This window comes from Castanea sativa, chromosome 12 (genome assembly GCF_040712315.1).
Source record: "Castanea sativa cultivar Marrone di Chiusa Pesio chromosome 12, ASM4071231v1".
NCBI classification, from domain to species: Eukaryota; Viridiplantae; Streptophyta; class Magnoliopsida; order Fagales; family Fagaceae; genus Castanea; species Castanea sativa.
The window spans coordinates 24,881,592-24,897,770 of NC_134024.1; the positions used below are offsets into that span (position 1 = coordinate 24,881,592).

At 32.1% G+C, this 16,179-nt stretch overlaps 1 protein-coding gene across 6 annotated transcripts; it reads right to left on the bottom strand.

Annotated features, from left to right (window-relative positions):
• Window positions 1–3,521: 3,521 nt before the first annotated feature.
• On the bottom strand, window positions 3,522–11,829 carry LOC142619706 (U-box domain-containing protein 35-like). 6 transcript variants are annotated; one of them, XM_075792941.1, is made up of 11 exons: window positions 11,812–11,829; window positions 11,566–11,656; window positions 10,401–10,631; window positions 9,571–9,692; window positions 9,369–9,490; window positions 9,003–9,196; window positions 7,889–8,208; window positions 7,265–7,363; window positions 5,769–6,197; window positions 4,638–5,390; window positions 3,522–3,969 (listed from the first exon to the last, which is right to left on the bottom strand). In XM_075792941.1, exons 3-11 carry the CDS (start codon window positions 10,609–10,611, stop codon window positions 3,787–3,789), a joined length of 2,433 nt encoding a protein of 810 aa, XP_075649056.1. In that variant the 5' UTR covers window positions 10,612–10,631; window positions 11,566–11,656; window positions 11,812–11,829; the 3' UTR covers window positions 3,522–3,786. The 6 variants fall into 6 exon arrangements, with proteins under 6 accessions (XP_075649056.1, XP_075649055.1, XP_075649057.1 ...); XM_075792940.1 differs by lacking the exon at window positions 11,812–11,829 and adding an exon at window positions 11,780–11,798; XM_075792942.1 differs by lacking the exon at window positions 11,812–11,829 and having other exon boundaries at window positions 11,570–11,719.
• Window positions 11,830–16,179: the final 4,350 nt, after the last annotated feature.

Consider the following 16,179-nt stretch of genomic DNA (forward strand, 5'->3'; position numbering starts at 1 on the left):
AAGTCTAATTTTGCACTATGTGTCTCATCTAATCTAAATTTTCAAAATTTGTGCCAAATGAGTTAATTTAGTATAGAAAATGAGGAGTCCAATATAATAAACCATAAAAAACATAATCATATAACTAAAAAAAATCAAATTTATAAGTCATCTATATATATATATATATATATTAATAGGTAAAGTTTAGAGAAAATTGAATTAGAAATTGAAATTTTAATCCAATTTTGCGTCATGTGTCTAAATTTATGTGGGAGCTACACCATAATTATCCACTTAAGCTTGTGTCATATGTCTACTTAAGTTTTTTAATCTTTGTGTCAATCGAGTTAATGAATGTAAAATACTAAGAATCTAATATTAATATACTATAAAAAATAATTGTGAGGAGTAAAAGGACCCAAATGGGCATATGGGCCTTTGGACTGTAGCATGGAGGGCCGACCTGCTCCATAATTAAACTCTACTAATTGGTCTATACGCCGAGGGTCCGAGGATACAGCCGAGGGCAAGCTTCTCATCGGACAGATCCAAGAGAAATCAAGACTTCATTATGAAGGTCGAGGCACAACCTTGGAAAGACTGATGGTTAAAGGGGGATATCCTGAATCTTCTAGATGCACCAGTATTAAAGAAAATATCAAGAGCAAAGGCTGCCACCTCCGCATTAAAGGCTCTGCACCTACCTCCCTGGCCGCATTAATTGGGAGGTGACCCCTGAGCAGTGAGGGGGAAACTTCTAGTCACTGTTTAAAAAGTATCAGGGAAGGAAGTATAAAAGGGGGGTAAAGGCCAAAAAGAAGGAGGAGCTGAACGAAGAAAAGAAATTAAGAAATTGTAATCTTTAAGGAAGAAAGAGAAATAATAAAGAAGTGGTCCTCAGCTCAAGTCCGAGGAGATCCATTTGCAATTATCATTCGTTATTTACCTGTATTTGTTTATAAAAGCCTGTTATTAAGCTCACAGTATTTCTAACCTAGGTTTGAAACCCACGCTCTACAAATTTTATTGTTTAAGGCTCATTGGGCCTGAGCCCGTGATCGTCTTTGGGTCCAGGTGCAATTGTGCACTTACAATAATAATAATCACATATACTCAATAAAAATCAGCATATGTTTCTCAAAAAATATATAAAATAAAAATCACCACATAACAAAAATCACTACACGTTCTATTTTATTTACAATTAGAAAAGAAAAATGATCATAAATAGTATTAAATTTAGGTAAGAATTTTAATATGTGACTAGTTACGTTTACTTTAAAAAAAATAATTTGATTAATTATCCATATTTTATGATAAAAATTGTGTTTAATTTTAAATGTATCTATATGTATGCATGAATGCATGTGTTACATGCTTTAAAAAAAAAATTAATTTGACTAATTATTTATATTTTTATAATAAAAATTTTGTTTTGTTTTAAATGCATCCATGCGTTTGCATGGAGTTACATGTTAGTAATAATAATAGGTGAAGCTGAGAGAAACTCAAATTAGAATTCCAAATTAGAGTTCCAATTTTGCACCATGTGTCCTAAATTATTTACTCTTAAAGAGTTTTAATTTCTTAATTTTAGTATCAAATGTGGGACCACATCATAAATATTCATCCAAGTGAATTATTAAGTACAAAAACCAAAGAGTTTAGAATAAATGAATTATATAAAAAAAACGATTCACAATAATTAAAAAAAATGGACAATTTACATTTTATATCTAATAATATTCTTACAAAATTTTTTAAAGAGTTAATAAAATATAAAAATGGCTATCAATATTATTTAAATTATATATATAGGAAATATATTATGCATCTTATTGTATATTTTTATGTGTATTTATGCATATGCATGGGTTACAAGCTAGTAGATACTAATTAGTGACAAGAATATATAATTAATATAACATAATTGGACCTAAACCCATTGACTTAAAATTTTGGGTCAAATAATTTCATTATATGTTATATTAACCTTGCAATTTAAGTGTTCCCAAATTGCTATCTCCCCAACAATTTAAGTACAAGAATGTGTGGCTAATAACTTAATGTAACACAATTGGGCTTTAACTAAGTTTTATAGTCAAATGATGTGCCTATGTATGCAACTAAACAAAACAAAACAAAATAAAAAAATAAAAAAAATTAATGTGCCTACATGTTATATTGAGAAATTGAAGCTACCCTAAAGTGGTGTTTGGTATGGGGTAATGTTTTAGGATTCTCAGGAATGTTTAAAGATTCCCATGTTTGGTTGCAAATTACGCTAGAGAATTAGATGCCAGGGGAATCCTTAAACCCCTCTCAGTAGGAATGTGGATTCCCTTTAAAACAGGTGGGAATCCAGATTCCCAAACTTAAAAGAAATTGTATTTTTTATAAATTGACAATTTTAACCCTTTTTTCTTATCATTTAAGCAATTAAGATAAACTATAAGCAAATTATCAATATCTTCTCTCCTGTCTTTATCTTTTCCCGCCAAAACAACATAAATAGGATAAATAACTCTGCTAATAGTTATTTTTGTATTATTCTTGTCATTTTGAAATATTAGATCACAGTTTTAATGAATGTGTTGCTAATTGATAGTTTATATAATGTTTTTTATCTATCTATTTAGAGTAAGATATTTTTTTAAAGGACTAATTAATAGTTTATATATATTTTTTCATTATTTATTTAAAAGAAGATTTTTTTTTTTAATGGGCTTGGTACTTCACATTCAAATCTAAGGACAAAATAGGAAAAACAAATAATTCATTTAAGATTCCTGGGAATACACCAAACATTATCATCTCACATTCTTGGGAATCTCCCAATGAAACCAAACATAGGAATAGCTACATTCTTAGGAATGTGATTCCTAGGAATCACATTCCTGGGAATCTAGATGCCAGGAATAATGTCGATTCTCCGTACCAAACGCCACATAACAATATTCCTTTTTACGCTCCACATTTGTAATTGAATTTAATATGACTTTTATCCAAATTATTTTGCAAAATTTTAAAAATGCAAAGAGAACCATCAGTCACAAGCATGTTTAGCATCAGATTTCCGTTAGTTGAGTCAATTACAACTTCTAAAATATGTGCACAATTATTCAATTTCATAAGATCTCTCTCTCTCTCTCTCTCTTAAAGCCTATAATCTTAGTTTTATTCAACTGAAAATTGGATCTTAGATGAAGCTGCACTAACCATAGTAGCTAATATCAGATGACACAAAATATGCTATTTGATATTTTGAGACTTGCACTGCAGAATGGCCTAATAGGAGAACCCCATGGAGTTTATACATAAACAAAGTTATTAGAACATTATTGTTAAGTGTTGTAAAAATACATGAGTGAAAAAGTGTTGTGAAATACATGTGTTGATTAAACAACAAAAATCATTGTTTAAACAATACAACCAAACAGGCCCATACACTTTCAACAGAAAGATGTTCTTTGTATGTACAATCCATCTTTCAAATTTGAAACCACATGCACTCTAATATGCAAAACCACATGGAGAAGTAGCAATCAAATTTGTTTCCTGCTGCTGCTTTCTTTTTTTCCCCACAAAAAATATAATTACATGATGAGTTTTCAATTAAGGCAAGGAAACAACTGTGTCAGTATTTTTTTTTTTTGATGAAACAACTGTGTCAGTATTGTCCTAAATAATTATGAATGAGAAATGTCATTGGTCCCTAAACTAATCCACTCTATAATTACAAAAAGAAGGCTCATGATTCACTAACAATTGTCAATGTAATTCTGCAAAATCAATAGAGCATGGTTATTGGTTTCCAGATTTCCACTCCATAACTGCAGAAAGAAGCGTGTAATTTGGTATCAGATTCTTATGAGGCAATGGCATATTTGTCATAGGAGATGTATCATTCCCTTCAAGCCATTGCTTTATTGCTCTGCGGTCATAAGTGTAACCATCCGCAGCAACGCAAGGATCGTCCATCACATCCTGTAACAAAATTAAATAACATTTCATTGACAAATTATTGCAAGAGGGTATTCATGAAGACAATGAAAGCTACAATAACTGTAGAATGTCAACAAACTAGTCAAGATCGGTCACATGTATTCTTTTTACCATTTACTACTTATACTAAATATATGGGGTTTATAATTGAAGTTAAAAGAGGTTTATATCTAATATAAATTAGCAAAAGCAAAAGGTCTATCAATCCCAATTTGAAATTGGAGAACTGAAAAACAGGAGTTAAATCTCAAATGTAATATAAAATATGGCCTTTTTAAACAAGCATTAGCCCGGACAGATCTATGTTTACACTAGCTTCTTCCAAAATTACAAGACCTTTCCTCCCTATATGAGGTTGTACACTGCTACTTTCAGATTTATAGGACCAACAGGTCACCATTTCCTGTACAAATAGTAAATACAAAAATAAAAAAAGAAGAAACATAACTAGGCATTAGAATATTTTAAATTGGTACTCACTAGATTTAAACTGAATCATATTGCTATGTCCAGACTCATAAAATTCAACCCACTTGATGAATAAAATTTAACAATCACTATCACAATATAAGTTCACAACAACATTAGCATATTTTTTTCCCCAAACAGGAGGCTATAAGATGTTGGCAGTAGAAGATTGTGCAGCATACCTTAAGAATTGGGCAGATGAAGTGGTTAGGAGGTGCAGATGGCACTCTGCAAGCTGAATCTCGAGCCCTATCAGCAACTTCTTTCAATCTCTCCAGTGCAGGAAGTACTTTATCTTTCAAATCAGGCCTATCTTGACGCCGAAGCTCAGCACAGCTCAGTCCCATTTCAGCCAATTCCTTTGCCACCTCAATTGGCCAATTCCCGCCTTCTTGATCCAAAGTCTCCAATAACTTACCATCACTTAAAGCAGTTTCCACCACATGGGCTAGTGCTATTGCTGGTTTTGCAGTCAGCAACTGCAAAATCACCATTCCAAAAGCATAAACATCGGACTGTGGAGATAGTAACCCAGTCCTTTGATACTCGGGATCTATGTAGCAGAGTGTCCCAACAGGCCCTGTGTAAGAGCATACAGTATACATAGAAGAAACATCTGAATTAAGCATCGTAGAAAGGCCAACATCACCAATCTTGCTTACAAGGTTATGATCAAGCAAAATGTTTGCTGGTTTCAAATCACGATGGATTATTGCTCTTGGCTTTGAGTTGTGAAGAAAGACAAGAGCTGAGGCTACTTCCCAAGCTATTCGGCACCTCTCAAACCAAGGAATGGGAGGCGAACCATTTTTCTTGAGCAACCTGTCCTCCAGGCTACCATTCTCCATGTGCTCGTAGACTAGGCAACCACGATCTTGACAGGCTCCAAGAAGGAGAAGTAAATGGGGATGCCGAATTTTGCTCAAGATATCAAGCTGAAATCAAATGTAAAGCATATGTAAGTATTCAGTCAATATTTCAGTTGGGGTAACCCTATGTACCCCCCCTTTTAAAGTTTTTCCTAACAGAATAACAGGATATCACAAGGTATAAAGATTACCACTCATTATTTACAGGAACACAGCAAAGCATATACTAAATTGCCTTCTAATTAGTTTCTTTCTTTGGTGAATAAGTGACAATGCACCTGGTAAACCGGAAACCAACTGAATTGCAGAAAGTGGGAAGGCTTAAGTGCTAAAGTGTATGCTTAAATATGTGTACATAATGATCAAAGAACTATTTTTGTTTCTTCATTCAATTGACACTTTTTCTTTTGTTTGGGGGGGTGGGGGGGAGTCTTTACAGTTTACCTCCTGCAGGAACTGCTTATTTTTGTGACTATCTTCAGAGTGAAGAACTTTCACTGCTGCAGTTGTATGATGCAGATTGCACTTATAAACTGATCCATATGCCCCCATCCCTATTTTAAGATCTTCAGAGAAAGATGAAGTGGCAGACACAATCTCTTCCCATGTGAACTTATGGTATTGCTGCACTGGACCAACAAGAGCATTCTCAAACTTTTTTTTCTCTTTAGCATCATGAATAGCCTTCATCTCTGCTTCTCTCCGTTGGGAGGCTTCTCTTTCAGCACATTCTCTCACATATTCAGCTTCTCTTTTTGCAGCTTCATGCCTCTCTTTCTCTTGTCTTGCTAATTCTTTGGCTCTCTCCTCTTTGATACTTATCTCCTTGAGCTTCACTGCTTCCTCCATCCGGCGTTTACTGAGATTGTGTAACTGATCAAAGAAATAACAAGAGCATGTTACTTGAAGAAATAAAACAATTAAGATAGACTAGTCCAACTGTAATGTAACACAAGATAGAACGTTTCTGTTACCAAATTAGCCATCAGGAGAAACAGCCACAACAGATATAATAATCACTAAGATTGATGAAGTACAATTAATTCAAACAAATAATTGGAAAACATGGATAATGCATTCCATCCTCCAAATATATCAATTAGAGAACTATATACCATTTCATCCCTCCAAAAGATTGCAATAAATTGTGTCCTAGAAGGATTTCCACGAATTTGTCGATTGTATATGACATATTAGTTATTACATCTTCTACTACTTTGTTCAGTGCTCCTTTTTTTTTTCTTTTTTGGGTAAACTTCAGAAAAAGGCCTTCTGGATGATGTTCCTTTGTATACAAAATAGATAAGCAGATTTATGAATTCGCATTGCATATATTTTTGTAAATAGTAATGATATTGACTCCATATATGATTCCCAAAGGAAAACATTTAGCTTGCAATATAGGTAGACAATTTATAAATTCTAGAATTACAAAAAATATAAAATAAAAGGGCTATGAATACTTACTATGATGGAAGTCATGGCAAGAGTTTAATTACATAGTTCACGTTATATTAAATTTCAGATGGCCTGAATGACTTAGCTCAACTTATTTAATCATTAATCCTTAGCAATTGAGGTCGGCTATGTGTATCTTGCTTCACTATTCATAGGCATGAATAAAGGCAGTGGCGCAGTGTGGGGAGTTACTGGCTAAAAAATTTAAAGGTGAAGCTGAAAAATCATGAATCTCACCCTATTCTCTGTTTTTGTAGATACATTGTTAGAAATATTCAAACAAGATATCAAAGATGAAGCAATGAAGAAGAAAGACAAGATGACTAAGGGACAAAAATAATTAATAAAATAGCCAGAATTCACTATTCTGATCAAAATCCAAAATCTTGGAAAATCAATTATCTAACATGTAGCCAGCTTAGATGTAAAGAGAAACAGCAGCTAAAAGGATTTTTTGTAAACAAAAGAAAACCATAATTTACCTTCCGGGAAGCACCTATTGTCTCACTTTGAGCTATTGCATACATTCCTCGGACATGTCTAAGTTCTATTCTTAGCTTTTCCAGCTCAAAATCAATTTCCTGCCCATATAAGTGAAAACCAATGCAAAACTTCAGAAATACAAACAAGTGTTGTATTGACTTTCAAATGTATATTGAAATCAATATATATATTATGGAAATTCTCAGTCTCGAAAAAAAAAAAAATCCTCTCAATTTTTTAGATAAACTATTTTAAAGGGTGTTTTGCACCTCTCAATCACCATAAACTATTTTCATGTATAAAGAAAGGTAAAGCAATGAATCTTTAGCAATGAACAATTTCATGATTTCCAGAATGCATGTATTTTTAAACGAAAGGGGAAAAAATCTTAAAAGGAAAAGGTTTGCACTATCTTTTATATTCATTAATGAAACTTATATGTCCTAATATTTTCAATGATGCAAAAGCTATATCACATACAACTTAAATTCAAATATATATATATATAATTTCCATCCAAAGCACGTGCAGAATCCAACACAACTTTCCAGCAGGTAAGCATTTTTGGACAAGCAGCTCGTTAGCACCAATATACAAAGTCAAAATAAATTAGATAAGACTACCTGAGTATCTGATGAAGGATAATCGGTGACAGCATCTGAGTTGGAAGCTTGATCAGAAATCCATGATTGATCATCCATTGGCAGGGTTTTGCAACTATAGGCCCAACTCAATGCAAGTTCAGAATCTGCTTTATTGGGACAAGAATTCATATCATCCTTCCTTTCCTCAACATCCAAGGACCGGCATCTAGAATGGTTTGTTCCAACTGAATTTGTTCCTGTCTTAAGAAGGTTGTGGTTAATAGTAGCAAGAGCTTGAAATCGCTGCATTGGTAGTGAAGGAGAACAGAAATGAGAGTCCGAAGCAACCGAAACATAGTCTGTGCGTGCCAGGAAAAAGAAGAAGAGACGTGTTACAACTTTCATCTGGTAAAACCACCTCTCATAAATTTGTCATCCTTTAAATTATGAGCCAACAATCCAATTTACTAAACTAAAATCCATAAAAGATTGACAGATGTTTTCAAGTTTAGTTCCAATAGAGAAAGAGAGGATAACTTAAATCCTAGTTAGAACTGTTGGCGTGCTTTATGTAGTATTGAAACAAACTTAGGTCAGTGTAGGAATGTAACAAACCCTTTGAGACAATGTAATTAAAAGAGTAAAAAAGAAACCCCCCCCCCCTCCCCAAAAAAAAGAATGGAAAACTTAAAGCACTGCAGAGATGCAGTGGCAGAATTGTGTGTTTGCATTTCTAGAAGCATATAGCATGCACAGCGATTAATTATTTGTATTTTTAATATGAAAAGGAAGTGTGTTTTTCTGAAGAGTCTCTAAAGCATGTATTGCAGCTTTAAGCTGTATTCTGGATTGCCAGCAGCAGTTGCCGAATCCTCCATCATTTTGCTGATAGAATTGGTACTTTGAAGGTCATCAAATATAAATAATATCTTTCAACATCGTGTTTATGTGCAACATCAGGCAAAAACATGTCAAAATTTATTAATAACATATTTATGCATTATGTAAGACAGAGTAATAAAGCAAGCAGCAGAAATCCTTAAAAAAGAAAAAATAAGTACATTCCTCCACAGGTTAGTTTGAAAATGCATTTTATACCATACTCTTATTCATTGAGCAGATGTAGCTCAGAACTTAAATGAAGTGCATATACCTGTCAGTGAGCTGGAAGTGTGGCTTGACAAACTCTGGCTAGAACAACTTGTCTCACTACTGTCATCTTTAAAGCTTCCATTCATTTCTGTATTGGATGGGCGTATGGAAGACAATTTTCCTCTCGAAACAACATAGACTGTACAAAATCTTGGAGTGCTCGCCGAGATTCTTGAGGATAGACCCTTAAGTTTCCTTCAAACATTGATAGTATCTTGTTAACAAGAGCATTCATGATGCAGATGGAGAATTGAGCTATGAAAGATACATATGAAAGAATTCGATGATATATCCAATCTGTTCTTTTAAAATAGAAGATGTTAGCATAAATGATAGTACAGATGACATAAACATGCTAAGTAAATACCTTGTGAACAAGCCACGTGATGAAGCTCCTATGACAAGCTTGTGGATATCATGCTTAGCAACCTCCTCTGCTATTGCTTTTTCCACATCATCTGATTCGATAACTACATCATCTACTTCCACCTATATCCAAAACCATGTGAGTTAAGATCCCATCCTTAAATTTATCCAAGATTAAATTTCAAAACACAAGATATATTGACCTTTTTCTGAGCACACAATTTCTTGTAAGGAAGAAGCATTTGACTGGTCTGCCAATTAATTTCCTTTATATAAGCAGCTGCTACATCCTCCCGTACTTGTGAAAGCGGAATTGAATTTCCCACTGGAATAACATAGAGACGATTATTTGGTGAAAACCACAAATTATTTTCTGTTTCTTAAAATTATATAAACAAAAGTGGTCTTTCTAAAGTTCGAAAGTTAAACAGTAGGTCAGTTTTTAAATTTTGAGAAGGTAAAGTGTAAGGATAGGAAAATCATCAAATTACTTGAGAATTCAGCTTCCAGTCATAGGTACTTTTTCCAATTCCCCTTTCTTTTTCCTCAACTTTCCCATAAGGCCATAATGGAAAGTATCAATCATTACACAAAACCCAATAGTAAAATTTACTAGGGACGTATTCAAACCCCAGAAGAGAATGTCCATGTAAATTGTATGCAACATGGATATCCAAATCAATGATTTTCTGACCTATATTCATGCAAATGACCTTCAAGGTGGCAGAAATGGTATGAAACTTTTTGAAGGCAGCATTATTAGAATCCTGATCTATTTTTTTTTTTGGGCAAGTGTAATGTTTCACATTTTGAATATAAACTTTATGGAATATGGCATTACCAGATAGAACATTACTTCAATGACTACAAAAACTGAATAGACCTGCCCTTACTGTTTTTTAAAAAAGGTGAAATTGGCCCTTTTCTTATGTTCCTATGAAGTTTCTACATGAGTTAAGAAAATTTAACATACTGTTGAAGTCTACATATCATTTCCCATTTGAACACATAAATTTGAAGGCACATAGCTTACTTTGTGTAGGAACTCTAGTAATCCTTTCACGGACATGTATCAGTTTGAAGATAACCTTCCCCTCAGGAACACACTTCTCCAGTGCCCACTTTACTACATATTTGCTTTTTTTGTTTCCATTGACAGCTACTGCAACCACTGAAGATAAAGAAGGCAACGATGCAAGATTGTCAGCTTCTTCCTTTACACTTGTCTCCATTACTGTGGCCATTGTTGCTAACAGAGATTACCCTGTAAAATCACAAAGAAAATCATGAGAGAACAGTTAGTTGCAGCCATGGAGCAATAGACAAACAAATATTCAGGATATATATACTGAAAAATGAGGGGTCCCCTTGATTTCCAATTCATTCAAGAACTGTACAACAGAGATATTTGCAATAGCATAAAATTTTGTCCTTTTTTTTTCTTCTTCAAAATCACCCACTATACATATGCCAAATTCAAATTTTACAAAAGAAATATACAAAACCAACATGCCAAGGGCGAACAGAAGCATTAATGCAAAATCAGAAGTGACAAATAAAGAATTTCCCTCTTTGTTGAAAAGATCATTAGAATATTCTTTTCTCTAAGCAAACAACGATAGACAACATAGAATCCAGAAGCAATACACCTCTAATTGCTCCAAAACATAATTTAAAAATAGAATTCCTGACCAAACCCACAGAGAGTGAGACATGGATTAGTATCATATTATAAATATAATATGATACAGATAACGTTTTCCCAATGACAGACAGACTTGACATCCAAATCCGAGGTATAAATTTCATAAAAAAAAAAAAAAAAATACTACCATTACTACTACTACTCAAACTTCATGCTGTAACAAAAGAAATTCAAAACCCAAGAGCTTACGTAGAGATTTGAAAAGTCATGAAGTGGCACACAAATAATCAAAGAACTAGCTCAATGTCCATTCTTGACTTTTGAAACCCAGATGTAAACTTCCATGAAAATATGACTCAAACTTCAGAAAACAAGAAACAATTTTGAAACGTCACAAGAATTCACACCGACATATGGATTAAAAAAAAAAGGTGATGAAACGACAAAAAAGTTCAATGAAAACAACAAAATGCTTCAAAATCCCAGAAAACTGTGCAAAAGGAAATTCCAAAATAAACTTCCAAGAACAAAATAGAAATAAAACCATACATACCGACCAGCTTTTCAAAACTTCAAACTATAAGCCCCCTTAAACCAGTCTTGAGAAAGAAGGAAAACCCATCATTCTCTCTCTCTGTTTCTCTCTGCAAAAACCATTTCAAATACTCAAAACTCCATTTTGAAATAAATGAAAGAGAGCTTATATTTTGACACCATTAAGAGAATAAAAAATAAATAAATAAAAGTTTATTTTTTTTGGATGTTACATAAGATTTTATATATGACGTCAAGATAGTACCCCACAAGCTACCGTGCCGTAGTTTATCAAATCTTTAAAAAAATTTAAGGAACAAGAGGTTATTTATATATATCTATGTCTGGTTAAATTTTCAACTGACATTTGTTTTCAAAGAGAGGTATCTATCTTCCTAGCTAGACGCTAATCATTACTTTAATCTAAGCTTACCTTATCTATAACTAGTTAACTACCGCCTTCCCGTTTGAAGAAAATCAATATCAATAGAATATTAATTAATAATAATAATAATAATTCATGTATTCAACTTTTTTTTTAAAAAAGAAAAAGTATTCAACTAGTTTATTTAAAAATTATAATTAATGACCCAGATGATATTTTTTTTAATGCTAAGAAATGTGAGGTTGTTGGTTTGTTCACGTGTTTTGGTGTTCATGCAATTTTTGATCTTGTAACTGCCCTACTGACCGAGGCAAGTTACAGTGTTACACACGGTAGCTGAAATTTTAGTTCCAAAACACGATATTAGTTCTAATTGGGAGACGGTGAAATTGTGTTTTTTGAGGAAACAATTTCACAATTTAGCTATGTGTTGTGTGCCTTACAAACAGTGCGTAACTACAACCACTCAAAAAAAAAATTACTTTAAAAAAATCTTGAAATATGTTAGGAAATGTTTTGATGCGCTAAAATTAAAAACCGTGTGAACGCATAGTTGGAATTGGAAAAATGGGACTAACCACCATTGGCATTGCAATACTGTGTCTCCTGCGCGGTCGGTTACTGAACTTCACGAGTTTTAAAATCAGAAGCTACCTGGAATTTCATGTTAAAATTTTTAGGTTACGCGTGTTCTACAGACTTTTTATATACCCCTTAAGAAAGTAACAAATTTAATACATAGCCAGATTAGAAAAATATTCTGTTGAGCTTGTAGCTAGCTAGTATTTTACAATCTTCCAGCACAGTTTAGCAAAGATCTGGGAAACTGTTTCAAAAACTTTGGCCAAAAATAGAAAGAACAAGCTGTGCTTAATTGGGTTACTAAAACTTTTTATTAGGAATTGCTATATTAGCTTACAACTTTTTTTGGATGATGGAATCTCTATAAGAATACGAGTAAGAGGTAGGGAATATACCAAATTGCCAAGTAATTCAATCATTCATGCTTTATACATGTATTTTCCTCTCTTTTTTTTTTTTTTTTTTAACTTTCCCACAATTTTTTCTTAAATTAAATCATGAATTATCCTCTTTTTTTTTTTCTAGTAATAATCCCTAAGCTTGAATTTCTTTAATAGTTAAATGGTGCAAATATTCATATAAATGATGGCTTTTCAATTAAATCTCTAAAACAGAGGATAAAAGAGCTAACAAATTGGTCCTTAACAATTAAGTTGTGGTTGTGAATACCTATCTTTAAAGTACCTAGTAACATCATAACATGTCCATAGATAATTCTAAAGTCTTTCTAAGTCAACTAAATATCGGTTTTTTCCACTTAATTTTTATGTTTTGGGAAAACAAATTCCCACCTCGTGTTTCACAAATAGTAGTATTTGATTGGATGATAAGTTGGACTAAAATTTAGCTTCCCTTTCATGTCAATTTTGCTCATTTAATGTGACCAAACAAGAGACAACTGAATTTAGATTCAATGGGCACACACGTAGGCCCTCAAATTGTTGTCATGAAAAGGATTTCTACTCAAATTTGCCCCTTGAGTTTTTTTTTTTACGAGATTTTACCCTTGAGTTTAATTGAAATATAAGTTGATATTAAATTGTTGACATTGGAAAGCTGCATATTTTGTTGGCGCCTTTTTTGACTTCCGAGAAGGATAGGGAGACTTGGTCAAAAAGTCTTTTTCTATTTAGTTACAGGGCTGGATAATCACTTTCACAGTACCGAATGTTATAGAACAGTCAATACATAACAGTGAGATGCATGTGCTTTTTAGTTGAATAGTTTAATCTCGTTTACTACTTTTAATCAAGAAAAGATAAGACAAAAATGCTCTATCGTCGCTGCTTCCATAGCCCTATTATACATTTGGATTAGTCTTGCATAGTATGTGATGTACATAACCTAGCAATTAATGGAGACATTGAACCAATCCTGAATGTTATCTCTAAATAACATGACTGAGTTTCGTAACAGTTTGTCGATTTTGATGGGCACGTACATGTAGTTATAGCTCCTGATGACTTTTGAGCTAATCTATTTTAATGTAAAGATCTTTTAATGAACCAAGAATATTCTAGGTATTTTATTTTTGAAGCAAAATCCTAAAAGGTCTAAGTTCCCGTGACTAAAATTTATGTTATCAAGCTACGCATCGTGTGGCACATGTCGGTTAATATACTTTTAAGTCTTATCAGCAAAAGTGAAAAAAATAAAATAAAATAAAAGGAAAAGCAAAAGACAAAAAAAAAAAAAAAAAAATCTTAACCTCGTTATATGAATATGAAAAGGATAAATATTTAGTATTTACATGTCATAATTCAAGTTAGACAAAAGTTTGATTACAAATTTAGTTATCGTTTAGGGTTACAAACTTGGTTGACACTTAAAATTACAACTTAAAAAAAAATTGATATTTCTACATATTTTGAAATTTTAACAATTAAATTGCATATTCTTTATACTCTTAAAACAATGTAAAATTTTGTGACAATCGAATGTTATTTAGTACATGATATATGAACCTATTTTTTTATACATAAATTTAAACTATAAAACTTGTAATTTAAACAATTGATTAATGACGTAATTTTTAATTTTTAATTTTCTATAAATTTTACACTATGAAAGATATAAGAAGAAAATACAATTTAATGATGGATTTGTTAAAATTCACATCTTATAAAAAGACATTAAATGAAGTTATAGTCATGAGTTACAACCAAGTTTATAATCAAATTTTGTCCATTCAAATTAACTAAATAACTAGACAATATATTTGGGGCAAAATTGGTAAAATCATATTATTTCAATAATTTTTTATCTAAATAAATAAACATTATTTTAAAGCTATTTAGGATTCTAACCTTTTTTTTCTTTTTTTTTTTAATTCAATTTCTGTTTCAACGATTTTGAGCATGTTTGGTTTAGCATTTTAAACTCACAATTTTACATTTTAAACAACATTACGCACACAATTGCGTTTCTTTTTTTTTTTTTGAATAAAATAATCGTGTTTCAATTTAAAAACACGATTTAGTTTATTACCATGATTATATCCATACTCCGCATTTGTTTTTGGGCTTCGAGGCTAAAATGTCTTTGAAAGTTCAAAGTGAGATGCTTCTTGTTTCGTTTGACCATTCAATCTTCACCTAATACAAATACAATTGGTCATACAAAATACTGTTGACTTAAGATTCTGTGATTGACCAAAATTTAAGATGACGTCATAGATTATTGGCTAAGAAATTACAAGTGTAAATGTAACCATTGTCTATAGCCCATAGGTGATAGGACGTAGGCAAAAAAACAAAGGAAACTAGAAGCAAGAAGAAGTACATATTTCAATAATGTTTTGAGATTCATCGATTCCTTGACTGCGTTGGAGTTTGCCCATACTATAGTACTAGTACTGTTAATTTGACAGCTGTTTTACGCGTTCGTGGTCCTCCAGATTGGCACTTTCCTAGAAATATACATTACAAAAGACATATAATAATTTTAAGGGTTGTTTTACTTGTTTGTGGTCCTTAGAACTTTCCTTTAGGGCAGTTCACTGTTTATTTGTGTTTTATCCTATGTCTTTTTATTATTTTGAAATTGCATTTTTGTTATTGACTTGGGTAAATAGATAAGGGTGAGATAAATAAATCTTATCTACATGTATGTAGTTTATAGATATTAGGTTTTTATTTGAATCTTTTTTCTTTTTTTTTTGGAGAAACACACACACACGTATATATATAGAGGGGGATGAGATAAAGGAAGGTCTGTGTAATTTGTAAAGTCATGTATTTATATACAGGGGCGTAGCCAAAAAATTTTACTTGGGGGGCCGAATTGTAGTATTGACATATTAACCATAGTTCATATTGAATACAAAATTATTAACTTTGATATATTGTTATATTCTTAAATATTAATGAACATACAAAAATTATATAGTTTATTATAGACAAATAAAAAAAATCCATTAAAAGAACAGTTCACATCAAAATTATGCCTAACAATCTTTAATGGAATAAAGATAGCAATACAAAAATGTGAACAAAAAAATCTTAAATATCCTTATGCATATCAACACACACATAGTGGCAAAAGAAAGAAACAAAAATAAGACTAGTGGTAAAATAACAATGATGATTGATAAAAGAGAGAGTAAAGAAAACGCACTTGCATATTCACTTTTTTAAAGAGTTAAGAAGTTGATGTTACACTAGGGAA